This window comes from Aspergillus fumigatus, chromosome 6 (assembly GCF_000002655.1).
Source record: "Aspergillus fumigatus Af293 chromosome 6, whole genome shotgun sequence".
NCBI classification, from domain to species: domain Eukaryota; kingdom Fungi; phylum Ascomycota; class Eurotiomycetes; order Eurotiales; family Aspergillaceae; genus Aspergillus; species Aspergillus fumigatus.
Genome location: NC_007199.1, coordinates 2,396,515 through 2,410,335, shown reverse-complemented (window position 1 = coordinate 2,410,335; position 13,821 = coordinate 2,396,515). Strand labels below are relative to the sequence as shown.

The window sequence follows — 13,821 nt, the reverse complement described above, 5'->3', positions numbered from 1 at the left end:
TCTGTGGAAATCACTACATGCTGGGATTAGTACTACATACAGTAACGCTAAAGGTAACGCAGCAGTACAAGGAAAGAACACTCAATTAGGATTATAACTTGGTTTTGGGATGTCAGCCCCAAGGCTTCGGACCCCGAGGCTTTAGACCCTCTTCAGCCGAGTGGCTTTTTCGTTGCAGGTGACTTGATTCTTCCTCTCCGGGGCGTACAAGGCGGTTTACAATGTAGGCGGCATATTCCACTGCCCAAAAGGCGTCCCGTATCACAAGATCCGTGGGATAGATGAATACGCCTCTACCTCCTCAGTCCTGCTCGACAAACGACGTCAGCTCATGTATGAGTGACCACAATCTCCCCATCACCCATCACCCGAGCAGTCGCCAGCAGTGTGTCGTCTCGGACCAAGTCATAGACAGTGGCATTCACGACGCCAAACTCCACCCCAGAAGCCTGCGCAACACAACCTGTAAACTCCACTGCATCACACCCTACGAATGGCACGGCCGCTCCATCAGTTTGGAAGTCCTCGAGGGGACTGGAGATTCGACCTGGCCGGAAGAAATCTGGTCCTCGGACACGCCGGGGGGACACAGCTAAGGTGCTGCTTAAGAGGGAGACAATCAATAGGCAGATTGATGGAAGTCTCATTATGATAATAGGGTGGGTAATTAATTTCGCTGAGAACGACTCGTAACCCAACAATCGAGGGAAATCTAGCGGCTTTTATGCAGCAGGAGTTTAGAGCCGGGCCTTGCCTCACTTCGCTAGTTCTGAACACTCTCGCCGCTAGTCGGCTCAAGGATGTAAATGAATAAGCGGGTCGCATAGGCCTGATGGATCGGCATCCTGTCATTTGCTTAGTGGCAGCCAGGCAGGAATGGTTTCAGACTTGGTATTTTCGGGGACAGGTCAACGCAGGCAGAAACGCATTCAAAAGTAGGAATCTACAGAAGAGCTTCGTTCTCCCTATTTAGCTATGGGTGTTTATCCACCTTGTAATGAGGTCCTCCTTTTCAGGCACATCTACATAGGAAAAGCCCGAGAGAATGCCCACAATTTCATCGTATTCCTTCTCCCGCGCCAGTTGGAGATCATCCTCCTCAGGCTGTACGCCATGCTCAATCAGAAATTTGCATACATCCAAATGACCATTAAGTATCGCATGGTAGATAGAGCTATACTTCTTTTCTCCGCCACCAATATCGCTTTCCGTCGATAGGCAGAGGTTGGGGTCAGCACCTTGAGAGATGAGGAACTCAACCCAGTCTTTCTTCCCTTCAGTAATAGCTCCGAATAGAGCCACATGACCATACTTCTTGATTTCGACCCCGTTGTCCACCATATGATCGGATATGGGACGAGTATCTAACGCAAGGGAAAGCGCTTCGTCCCAGTGCCCGCAATCTCCCAGTCTCACCAGGACGCGAAGTTCATGAAAACGGTGGTATTTGACGGCCGCAACAACGGGACACTCATCTTCGCCGCATGCACGGGCCTTGTGCTTGACAAGTATATCGAATATCTCCTCATGGCCGTGTCTGATCGCGAGAGAAAGAGGCAGTGGATGTTTTTCATTAGCAGGAAAGGCAAATCCTGCTACCGCTCCGCTATCAAGAAAACATTGGACCAGTTCCTTTCGCCCAGGAGAGATGGAAGCGAGAAAGGCACGCTGGACGAAAAGGATGTCACGGACTCGATACCATTCTTTATAGAGCGGGTGCTGTTGGAGATCCCAGTGCAGCGTTCCATCCCAGTCTCGAGCTCCATCTTCCTCGTCGGTATTATCCTGGGTGTCTCTTATAGGGCTGTCTTCTGTAGAAGCCGTTTCTTCTCGCTTTTTAGTAATCACAGACAGCTGTTGCAGAATCTCCTGTACGAGGCAGATATCTCCACTTTGCGCTGCACAGATTAACAGAGATCCGTGGCAATCCTTCACGCTAGATTTATTGAGGATAGGTTTGAATGTCCTATTGAGTCGACGAGTTGATAAGACGAGAGCCCGAACGTCTCTATAACAGCTCAAATATCCACCTATACTACACAGAACTTCATCTGGTAGCTGGACAAGAGACATGGAGGCAATGCAGTTGATGAGAGCAGGTGGGAAGTGCTAGGGAATCTCACCGAAAAGGAGGTTGGGCCAAAGGAAAGTGCCAAATGACCTGGGCTTGGGGGAAAGACAATACCAGAAGAATCCCTAGCTAATTCTTACTAGACATTGTCGTCGGCTGTAACGGAGGGGCTGTAATTTTCAGTGGCTTTAAGTCTACCTAGGTATCTCATAGTGCAACCCACATGGCACCCATTGTCAGTCATGCATTAAAACTGATCAAGCAGGGGGATGCAGTAATTAATTTTATGGATCTCACTAATTTCGAATTAGCCCACTAAGGCAGGTCAGGTCGCCTCTCACCCCGTTAAACAAAAATCCTCAAGGCTACTTGTTACATGCCATCCAATAAAGTGGTCGTCTTCAAACACCGACGCAAACATAGTAACCCAACCAGAGAGATGCACAAGAGGTCCCAACATATGGATTCCAGGCCCCGAACTGGGTCGGAGAGGGACCGCTGGCCGTAGTTGTTGTGATGGGTGCTTTGGTGGTGGTGGTGGGCTTTGTAGTGGTTGTGCTTGTGGTTGACCCTACCAGACCAAATCAGGTTGGTGATGAACAGATTGGGGGGAAGGTGAGAGAAGAGAAAAGCTACCTGAAACACCAACACAGACATAGTATCCAGCCTGAAGGCTCTGACAGGATGTCCCAACAGCTGGGTTCCAACTGTAGAAGTCGGCGAGGGTGATACCATACGTCGAAGCTATGGCAGCACAACCGTCACCAATCTCTACAAAGTAGTACTTGTTACCTGCGAATATGATAAGCAAAGACAAACACAATTGAGTTAGTCAATGGCAACCGTACAGTTTGCAGCAATCCCAGTCTGCTGAGGAGAGTGCGGGTTAGATGTCGTCGTGGTCGTTGAGCCAGCCACTCCGATGCAGACAAAGTAGCCAGCCTGGAGTCCCGAGCAGTCGGTCTTGACAGCACTTAGATGCAAATTATAAGTGGTCCATCTAGAATAACAAGAATGATTTACTTACGGATTCCATTGATAGAATTGACTCAATGTAAAGTTGCCATAGGCTGTCACGATTCCTTCACAGTAGTCACCTGGCTGGACAGCGTAAAACGCGTTACATGTGGAAATAAGGCCGGTTTGAGGGGGATACGGCCCCCCCCCCCTCCCCCTGAAGTAGTACTCGTAGATGTTGTTGTGGTGACAACAGTTGTCGTAGTCGTAGTTTTGCTGGTTGTGGTCGTCGTGCTAGTCGTCGTCTTCACAGTAGGCGCCTCCACACAGTAACTCCATCCTACCGTCAGAGTGCAAGATGTTGAGGACAAGGAGGGATTCTGACGACTGGTATTAGTATGACATCACTAGCTGAGTGGAGACAAGTTGACTCTCACCCATGAAACAAGCTGAGCAATCGTAATGCCAAAATAGGCATTCAAAGATTCGCAGGTGTCACTTGAAGCAATAGAATTGGCCCAGTACGTGCACCCACTGGCCACATTTGGGTCTGTGGTACCTGTGGCAACGTCACCGTTACTCCAACGTTTTGCTAGTGTAGCAGCGTTGGCCACTCCAAGCAGGAGCGCTGGGGTTAGAATCACAGAGACGAGCATGACGATATCAAGAACTAGTGACAGTGGCCACAATAGCGTTGGATTTCAGGGCCTCGGCTACATGATATCTAGAGAGGCGAAGAGACCGTTTTTATACGTCTACTGTTTAAAAAGGCGTTCTTAGAGAGGTGCTTACGGGAGTTGGCCTAACAGCATCTCATCGGATTAGATGAGCTTCACACTCGGGTAATTTCAGTAATTTGAAGCAGAAGCATCAACACTAAAGCCGCCATTGGAAGAAAACATTACTACAAGTCCCGATGGTCTTGGTCTAAAGATCGATTCGCTGTTCAAGCCATCATACCATTACGCACAAGTGCACGAATAGTTTCCCACACAGTTCTAAACGAAGCTTGGGTGGACAGGGCCGATAATCCGAGCACCGCAGACCATGTCCAGAGGATCCGGTGATCGACTAGATCGTATATGTATGACTAGGTATGCAATAATTGCATCAATATGAGAGGTCTCGGTTACGGGTGAGAACTAACAGTTTCCAACAGGATAGGCGAAGGATGCCTGTCAAGCCGTGCGCTATACTCCGTACACCACTACTAGCGCAGGCCTCTGGCATTTTCATTAATTGCACGGATAGTCTGGGGACCATTTTTCATTGTTAAGGTGAACGTAAGGTCTCCTGTTGGGAGGATATGTCATGGTCAGCAATCTAGGTTTCTTCTTTCTGGATGACGAAGCATCTAACCTGTTTTTCCCGCCCCAAATAAGCTGTAGAAATGGGTCATTTCATGCAGGATGGTTGTGGCAGCCGCCCGAAGCTTTAGACCCGTAAGCGATTTGCCCTTCAGCGCTGCTTCGGTATTCTCAATGTCAGAGAGCTTATTCTTGGTACGATATCGATCAAGTGCCGCAGGGGAGATGGCCATTTCTTGCTTATTCGTGAGCTGGTTAAAAAATGACCAGCCGTTGAGCTCTGTTTTCTCATAACACATGCTAAATTCGGCAGGCATTTCCGCCGTCTCGCCTTTGATGCCATCTTCGCGAGTATCCTCGTACTTGACTATATTCTCGGTTATTCTTCGATCCCGCACCTTTTTTTTACTTGGCACAGTTGGAAAAGACTCACTAATAGCGTTGCCGTTAGCATCAACACTCTTCCCTATGTTCTTGTAGTATTCGTCGTTGCAATTCAAGGTCATAATCCAGCCCCCCGAGCCTCCCAGTGCGTTTAATATAGTACTGTACATGGCTGAGTCGTCGGTATTAGGGAACGTAGTCTTCCTTGCAGGTATGATTGCTTTGACTTACACGACACTGTATTCATTGTGCTGATCGCTTGCTGGAAGGTTCTTCGATTCCGGCCTCCGATATCTTTATGCAACAGTATCTTCCCGAAAATACGCCTGCCAAACATCCAAGATGATATAGTACTCTTTATAGTACATCCCCCAGTCCGTTGGCTGCACTTTATTGGTAAATAAATCTTTCAGCGTACCAATCTTAGCTCTTGCATTTCGCAGCTAATACGGGCTGTTAGCCTACTTTATGACCGAAGATGGCTTCCGCTGCGCCTTCTTCTGTATAGTGAATAGCCCATTGGGAAAATGGAAGACTTGCGGGCAATACTAACCAAGGTCTTTGTCTCGTCAAGCTCCTCGGAGAGATATTTTATACGGTCCTCGTTACATTCATATCCCCACGTAACGATGGATGAATAATCCGCAGCCCTCTTGTAAAGGTGGTTGCGTTCCACGAGGGTTTGATTTGCACCAGTAACATATGAAGTTTCAAGATCGGAAGGGAATTCAAATGGAAAGGAGAATACACAAGGTATAAAGACCGCAAGCAAAAGCCACTGCATGTTGCTTACCCATCGAGAGATGGGGCGAAGATTAGGAGGCACTCTCATCGCTTCCGAGACCGAAGGAGATGGCAAAATTGAGAAGAGAAACACTTCATGGAAGGTCTGAAGTTATTCGGGAACATAGATTCTTAAAAGGTCTACTGGTTTAGACGCGCACTGGGTTCCTTCTCATTGTACCTGAACGAAATTAACCCCTTGAGAAACTACAAGGCACCACCTAACCTACATGGGTGGAAAATGCAGCCCCAAGTATAAGTTCTAAATGTAATTTTCGTATTGGACTCTAGTCGATAATCCGCATCTCAAACACTGCACGTCTAACGTACAGAATCCCTCTGTACTCGCATATCAATCGAAACCCGCTGGCGTACTGCGTAAATTTCATCCAAGACCTGATACATTCTTCTAGGGCCCTTATTCGAGATAATTTATAGTAATATCTATGCCCACTTGCGCGGAAAAAGTGGCTGACAGATTATATCTAATTATTGGCGCAATAAGTGATGTCTCCTGGGCCAACATAGACCTTGTATCCGAGTGGTTGATATCATGCCATCCCAATTCCCAAAGAAAGCTATCAGCTGATAGATTTCTCTTTCATGGTGTGTGTCTTCTTGTGTACTCCAGCCCGCAGTTGTAGTAGTAGTAGTCGTAGTAGTAGTAGTATGAATTAGCATCCTGTGCTCCTGACCTCCAGGGTGTATGAGGGCGTTCTAAGCTATGAAATCAAGTACATGACAACCTTAGAAAGCAATTCAACCAGATGCATAAATTTGATCCGGTGGTTCCCCTGTCCGACCTGTAGGCTGGGGACAACGTGGTTGAGACGAGTCGGTCCGAAGTACATTCTTGGTGTGTTGATATGGTGAATGCTGTGCCATCGGACACGGTTCGAACCTAGGCCCACAGGAAAGAGGCTGACCAAACCTGAACCTGGAAGGTTGCCTCGGGAGCGCTTACCACGAAGGAGTAGGTAGTGCGCAGCCACCCGAAGTGGCCCAGGCTTGTGGATTGTCAACTCATACATTAAGGCCAATGTAATTGAAACTTTGTCATATTAAAAAGATCAGGAACTCTATCATCCAGCGCTACCTTGAAAACTGTCGTCTTAATGACATTAAGCCCATGGGACAGTCACCCGTGCAGGAGTGTTTGCCCTTGGTGATATGGAAATTACAGGCGACACCGTGAAATGCATTGGCCGCGAGTTGCACTAGCTCATTAATATGCAGGTAAGCACTATGCCCTCCTAGCGTATTGCACTTGCATTGGTAAACAGCACCAACAATCTATAATGACGCCGGACGTCTATTAGCGGGCCACGACAATGGGCATGCTTATATGTACCAATGTGCTAGTATGGGTAATACTCGGCGGAACTACGCTAAGCTGGAGCGTAGCAACGACATGAATCTGTCTTAGACTATCAAAAAGAATGACCCTATTTGTGGCCTAGATTGGCCCCAATTTCGGAGCTGTGTACGGAGTACTCCGGCTTGGTCTCCTAAAGCGAGGTGCAGTGGTTGTTGGCCATACCGGATTTCTCTGGCAAGGATTGCCGGACGCCTCATCCTGACAATATGGGTACTTTTCAATTGCATAGTATTGTTGATCCCTGCCAATCTGCTGTACCGTCCCATATTGCATGTGCCGTTTCCCCCACCCGAGGCACAGATTCTATACATGTAGGACGCAGGTACAAGGAACATTGAACTAGCGCAAAAGGAATAACTGGCAACGGCACAGATCCAACGTATTTTGAGAATTTTCCGAAGCCGGCTGTCTATCATTGAGATTACTATCCGTTCTGAGTTGGTTCCCGGGAGGTAAATGGGAGGTAAATGGGAGATAAATGGGAGGTAAATGGGAGGTAAATGGGAGGGAAATGGGAGGGAAATGGGAGGGAAATGAGCCAGAAACCAAGGGAGGACGGACTCAATAGGAAGAAAGTGGATGAAATACCATGCAACTAGCCGGGGATATGCTAACCAAGTGCTGATATAAATTAAACTTATAAGTACTGCCTGAAGTCAAGGAGAATAGATCCCGACTTCTCTTGTTTGTACTGCGAGTAGGCCGTTGTTGACCTCGAGGCACAGTCGACATGAAATTTCTATCCCAGTCCAGGTGGTTCCTACGCTGCTGTCTAGTAGGAGAGATTGTCCCCTTTGCCACTGCAGAAATAGGATCATGCTCCGAAACCGAAGAATGCCAGACCGGCTGCTGCTCCAAGGCTGGCTACTGTGGTTTTGGTCCTGATTTCTGCGGCGATGATGTCTGCATCTCGAACTGCGATGCAGTAGCTGAATGTGGTGGTATGTGAACAATCATTGAGTTTCATGGCGAAGGCTTACATGGACTTCCAGAATATGCAGCGGAGCCTGGTGCCAAGTGTCCTTTGAATGTGTGCTGTTCTCAATATGGGTGCGTATGGAAGGACCGTCAGTGATCTACAGCGGCTAATATCGACAAGATTCTGTGGCACGACTGATGAGTTCTGCGGCACAGGCTGCCAGAGTGGTTGCGATCCGATCAATGAACCGTAAGTTTGTATTTTTTTATGATCCTCCTTCTAGATTGGCTTCAAGGATTTGGGATTTGTTTTGACAAGTGCCTTGATAGTTCTTGCTCTGGAACGTCGAGCAGTGCAGTCTACATCGGGTATTATGAGGGCTGGAAATCCTGAACGCCCGTGTGACGTTGTTCTCCCTGAGAACATCAATGTCAAGCCTTGGACAGTACGAAGCTCGCCATACTTTCTCCTTCGACTCGTAGGTTCTCATGCATGCATAGCATCTTTACTACTCATTCGCCGGAATTGATCCTTCCGACTTCACAATAACTACTACGCACGATAACGACGCAGACTATTGGGAGAAGTTTACCGCTCTGAAGCAGAAAAAGTCCACTCTGAAAACATACATCTCCGTGGGAGGATGGGACCTTGGAGGCAAGGTTTTCTCCGATATGGTACGGTTTCCGGGATCACGGAGAGCCTTCATTGACTCTGCCATTGCCATGATGAACAAATATGGTTTTGACGGCATCGACATCGATTGGGAGTATCCCGCGGCAGAAGATCGCGGTAAGTCTAGCCAGACACTCAGCATTGTGAATCATGCGCTCTGCTTTGCAACTTGAGACTTATTCTTCCTAGGTGGCGCGGCAAGGGACACTGCAAACCTCGTCACTTTTCTTTCGGAGCTCCGTGATGCTTTGGGTTCACGCTTCGGACTCACTTGCACTTTACCATCGTCGTACTGTACGTTTCGGTATGATCCCTATTCTTCTGATCTCGTCTGCTTACAAAAGTACACAGGGTACCTGAAGGGTTTTGATATTGTCGGCATGGCAGAATATGTGGATTACTTCGCTATGATGGCATACGATATCCACGGCACTTGGGACGGTAACAGCGAATGGACGGATTCTGTAATCAACCCACACACAAACATTACAGAAATATCCGCTGGGCTTGATCTTCTGTGGCGTAACAATATTGACCCTGCCAAAGTTCTGCTCGGGCTGGGCTTTTATGGCAGATCGTTCACATTGGAGGACTCTTCCTGCAACACCCCCGGATGCGCATTTAGCACCACCAGCGGTTCGGGAGGTGCCAGGGCTGGTGAATGTACAGGAACGAGCGGTATTCTCTCTGACTACGAGATTAGCCGCATTATAGATGACTACTCAGTCAATGTGCACTATGATGAAGCTGCCGGCGTCAATTGGATGACCTGGAGTGGTGATCAATGGTATGGTTTAGACGACGATTTCACAACGCCGCTAACATGGCACATAGGGTCTCTTTTGACAATGGCAGAACACTCAAGCAGAAGGCCGATTTCGCGAATAGCAAATGCCTTGGCGGCCTTTTCAGTTGGGCGCTTGATCTTGGAGGCCCTGGCTCTTTGGCCAATCCTAACGATCTAAGCTACGACGATACAAGCATGGAGGGTGCCAATGCAGGCGGAGGCAGCGATGGAACCGGCCTTTTCTATGTCGGCCAGGAGATCTTCGACGAAGGTCAGAACACCGTGACTGCTGTGGCCCCGGTCAGCGTCATCTTTCCGAAGTCCGTTCTCGGATCGCCGACAACCATTGATTTCGGCGCTGGGTATCCAACTTCATTGGAGGTCGCAGCTTCCACCACAGCTACTGTCGTACGCGGAACGGTCACAAGTGTCACAACCGCTGTGACGAGGTATATTGTGGAGACAACTATTCCCCTAAAGCAGCTTGTTACCGGCACCATCAATTACTACAACTGGAATATCACCGGAGGTATCAAATCCACCAAGACGCCCTTGGTTCCGAGCATTGAAATACCTCCAGCCATAGTGACGGACAATCCTAATCCAATGAATGAGACGGGCGTTTATCACACCCCTCTGGTCACTCGCACAGTGAGCATTCCTCCGTGGCCATGGACTACGGATGATATGAAGTTCCCAACAGTGACCTTCTTGGAAGGTGATCCTCCTGGCCCCTCTTGCACTGCCAACTGCGGTCACAAAAACTACAGCTTCTGTGACGGACGTTGTCTAGTTGATTGCGGCAAGGAGAGCTCTTCGAGTTTCATAGACCCGCTGGATCCTGAGCCACCTACCGTTGAAAAATGCTCAGGACCTGGGTGTGTTAACGGAGAATGTGACGTTAACAGCCTGCGCATTGAAAAAGGCTGTGAAGGAGATGATTGTAAAAATCGGGTCTGCATCGGCGACGACTGCACTCCCACGGGCTGCACAGGGGATGATTGTACCGACGGTCATTGCTCGGGTAGCGACTGTCAGGACCACGGTTGCATCGGGCCCGATTGTGACAGCAGTGGTTCAGGAAGATGCTTTGGTCTACAGTGTCTCTCGTGGGGTTGTATCGGGCTCGACTGCTCGTCGATCGATTTCACCTGCACTGGTTCTTGCTGCCGCATCGTGACATGCTCCGGACGCGATTGTGTCAATGGAATCTGCACAGGTCAAGATTGCAGATCGGAAGACAACGACTGTGAAGCAGAAAAGGCTGATTCCTGCACCGATTGGATATCTAGTACACTGGTCACGCCCGCCTCGACCTACTCCACCACCACGATAACGACCCGCTGTGATACAATTACTGCGTGTTCTGCTAAAGCTACGACCACCACTAGCACCGTGGACGAAGATGGACTAATTGAGGGCACCATCACCGACTTCCAATGGGCAACGACCTCCGACGATGCGGATCTGACCAGCTACCTCGAGTCCGACTATTCTTCCTTCTGGTCGGCCTTTGATTCTACCAGCACCACTACAACTACAACGACCAAACCTACAACAACGACAACAACCACCTCATCGCGTCCGACAGAGACCAGCTACGATTGTAAAGGCTCAATTAGATGTGGATCGTTTGCCAACCTTCACAGCTTCTGTAATATGGCAAAGGGCTTCCTAACTGAGGACACTTTATACGGGTAAGGAGGCGTCGTCATTTGAGCCCAACATGGAGCATCTAACAATGGAACAGAACCAAAGATTCTGATGCCGATACTGGAACATGCTACACGGATGGGAAAAATGCTGAATTTGGCTGCGGCGTCTTTGTCGAGGGAGACGACTGTGAAATGACTGGAGATCAGATGGCAGCGTGAGTGTCCTACATTCGGCGTATAGCATGCCAATATCACTAACGCAAAATGAATTTGAACAGGGCATATGATCATATCTTCCAAGAAACCGATGGAGGATGCGAAATTTGCGGCCATGCTTTTTTCCCCAACGGATGCCAGTTGGCGGTCAACTATGTTAGTGGCTGTAAGACGACCAACGGAGTTTTGCAGGCTCATGTGGGCAATAGTACAGCCAATTACACCATGTTGGCTGTGTAGATGTGATCGCGCTCGCTTATATAGAGTGAAAATTACAATTGTAATATATCATAATATGTCGACTGCCACGGTCCCAGTGATATACAGGCATTCCACACAGAGCTTGCTCTCTGCGGAAAGGCGAGCCCTGACATCAAGGGGCTCAGCCTCCGCGTACATTTTGCCAACAGCAGACAAGGAAGATTGCCGTGCTCCTCTGGCCGGATTTGGCATTGTGTTAGAGAGAAGGGAGAAAAGAGACAAACCTGGCCCCTAAAATAGTATAACGTAATCCACGGCCGAGCGGCGAATACGACCGAAGTGCGAATTTTCCCCGCAACCACCAAAATATTCAACTCGACCATTTTCAACGCGCCATTTTCTTTACTTTTATATATAAATATGCCTCTATCTAAGGAAGCCTATATGCAGATGGCTATAACTGCATGGAAACAGCAAAAAGTCAAGTTAAAACTAAAGGCTGCCCAGATATTTAGTGTCCCTGAATCCTCCCTTCGCAAGCAGCTATCTGGAGTTAAATCATAAACAGAAACACATGCAAATAGCCACAAATTAACAGCTACTGAAGAAGAGACTCTTATTAAGCAACTATTAGATGCAGATAAGCAAGGCTTCTTAATTTAGCCAGAATTCCTGCGTGGAATAGCACAGATTTTGCTCTATGAATATACACAAGATTCAACAGCAGTTCTTAGAGTAAACTGGGCTTATTCCTTTACAAAATGTCGCCCTGAACTACGTATAAGATATAATTAAAGGATTACATACCAGAGGGCAAAACAGGAGGATCCTAAGGTTATCAGACAGTGGTTTGAGACTATATGCAAAGCTATTTAAGAACACAGCATACATGAAGATAATATCTAGAACTTTGACGAAACTAGCTTTGCAATAGGACTCTGTATAATATCTAAGGTTATTACTGCAGTAGAATATAGTGAGAGACCTTATATAGTTATTCAAGGGAACCGCAAATGGGTTACAATCATTAAATATATCAGTTCTAAAGGGACTTCTATACCACTAGTGGTTATCTTAAAGGGAAAAGAACACTAGGCTGCTTAGTATCAAGAACCTAAGCTTCTTCAAGACTAATTAATTATAACTAGTCAGAATGGCTGGACAACAGATGAGATTGGCCTCCACTAGTTAAAAGTTATGTTTGAGCCTTATTCTAGGCGATTTTTAACTAGTGCAAAGCGGTTGCTTATCCTTGATAGCCATTCTAGCTATTTAACACTAGAATTTAATATATTCTGCAAGGAGAATGCAATCATCTATCTCTGCATGCCATTATATACTTCTCATCTTCTCCAACCCCTAGATATTAGGGTTTTCAGGCCGCTTAAACACTCATACAGAAAACTAGTAGAAGGAATGATGGTTGCTGGAAATAACCACATTAATAAGGAAGATTTCCTGCATCTATATCCACCAGCATAAGATAAGGTGTTTAACTAAGTAAATATATACAATAGCTTTACAGGAGCTGGTCTAAAGCCATTAAATAAAGAGCAGGTCCTCAGAAAGATTACTTTTTAACTTTATACACCAACACCACTACTTGCTGAAGGCTCTATCTCTTCTGCCTTTCAGACTCCTCAGAATCCTCACTAGCTTAATTACAAGGTCCGCACTATACAGAGAAGCATCTAAAAACAGAAGCTATCTAGCAGTCTAATAGCTCATATTCAGTATCTGGAAAAGGCCGCACAGATAGCAATAAATATAAATCTTCTTCTCTAAGAAGAAATCAAGGTCCTACGTGCTGAAAATGAGCGGAAGGTAAAGAAAAGGGTAAGAAGGCATGCTATAGTAGGGAATGATGTCCTTTTATCTATACAAGAAGGCTAAAATCACGTTTAGCAGCTTAATACAGAGGTTAATAGCCAGATTAATAAGCCTACACCTATGTCTTGTCAGCGCGCTCCGCCAACCTGTAGTGGATGTTGGACTATTAGACATACTAGAAGAAGTTGCCCTAATAAATAGCTATCTATTCAACTAGTAGATAGTCTAATCAATGACACTGGTGGTTGAAAAACTTTAATGATAGGATGATTTGCGGCAAAAATTCGCACTTCAGTCGTATTCGCCGCTCGGCCGTGGATTACATTAGTGTAGACGTACATTACATAATCAACTGACAGCACATAACAATAACTGCTGTAAACCAATCAGAAGGCTCTCCTGGCCTCAGGACCAATGAGAATTCTGGAATACCTGCTTCATGCACTGAACAGGATGCAATATGACAACTTTGACAAGCTTAGGTTCGCTTCGGTCCGCCATGACATCTGCCATCTGTCATACTCATCTGTCATTGGGGCCTGACAGACAAGAAACCCAATCATGCAAACAATAATACCATAATGTAGGAAATTGCGTATGCGTTCTAATTACGTTAGGGTACGACAACATGATAAAGATTATGGAAATGTCCATTGAA

At 47.0% G+C, this 13,821-nt stretch overlaps 4 protein-coding genes across 4 annotated transcripts; 1 reads left to right on the top strand and 3 right to left on the bottom strand.

Moving 5' to 3' along the window:
* Window positions 1–329: 329 nt before the first annotated feature.
* AFUA_6G09800 (ankyrin repeat protein) lies at window positions 330–2,073 on the bottom strand (the record flags this gene model as incomplete). The annotated part of the gene is made up of 2 exons (XM_745776.1): window positions 330–534; window positions 992–2,073. 2 exons carry the CDS (start codon window positions 2,071–2,073, stop codon window positions 330–332), a joined length of 1,287 nt encoding a protein of 428 aa, XP_750869.1.
* Window positions 2,074–2,329: 256 nt separating this feature from the next.
* Window positions 2,330–3,684, bottom strand: AFUA_6G09790 (uncharacterized protein; the record flags this gene model as incomplete). The annotated part of the gene is made up of 5 exons (XM_077805048.1): window positions 2,330–2,642; window positions 2,708–2,863; window positions 2,920–3,044; window positions 3,099–3,322; window positions 3,466–3,684. The coding sequence occupies 5 exons, from the start codon at window positions 3,682–3,684 to the stop codon at window positions 2,473–2,475; spliced, it is 894 nt and encodes a 297-aa protein (XP_077661181.1). The 3' UTR covers window positions 2,330–2,472.
* Window positions 3,685–4,123: 439 nt separating this feature from the next.
* Window positions 4,124–4,889, bottom strand: AFUA_6G09785 (uncharacterized protein; the record flags this gene model as incomplete). Its single annotated transcript, XM_001481417.2, has 3 exons — window positions 4,124–4,321; window positions 4,388–4,702; window positions 4,769–4,889. 3 exons carry the CDS (start codon window positions 4,887–4,889, stop codon window positions 4,239–4,241), a joined length of 519 nt encoding a protein of 172 aa, XP_001481467.2. The 3' UTR covers window positions 4,124–4,238.
* Window positions 4,890–7,610: 2,721 nt separating this feature from the next.
* AFUA_6G09780 (chitinase) lies at window positions 7,611–10,962 on the top strand (the record flags this gene model as incomplete). The annotated part of the gene is made up of 8 exons (XM_745774.2): window positions 7,611–7,821; window positions 7,882–7,930; window positions 7,980–8,026; window positions 8,129–8,244; window positions 8,300–8,591; window positions 8,664–8,768; window positions 8,826–9,261; window positions 9,309–10,962. 8 exons carry the CDS (start codon window positions 7,611–7,613, stop codon window positions 10,960–10,962), a joined length of 2,910 nt encoding a protein of 969 aa, XP_750867.2.
* Window positions 10,963–13,821: the final 2,859 nt, after the last annotated feature.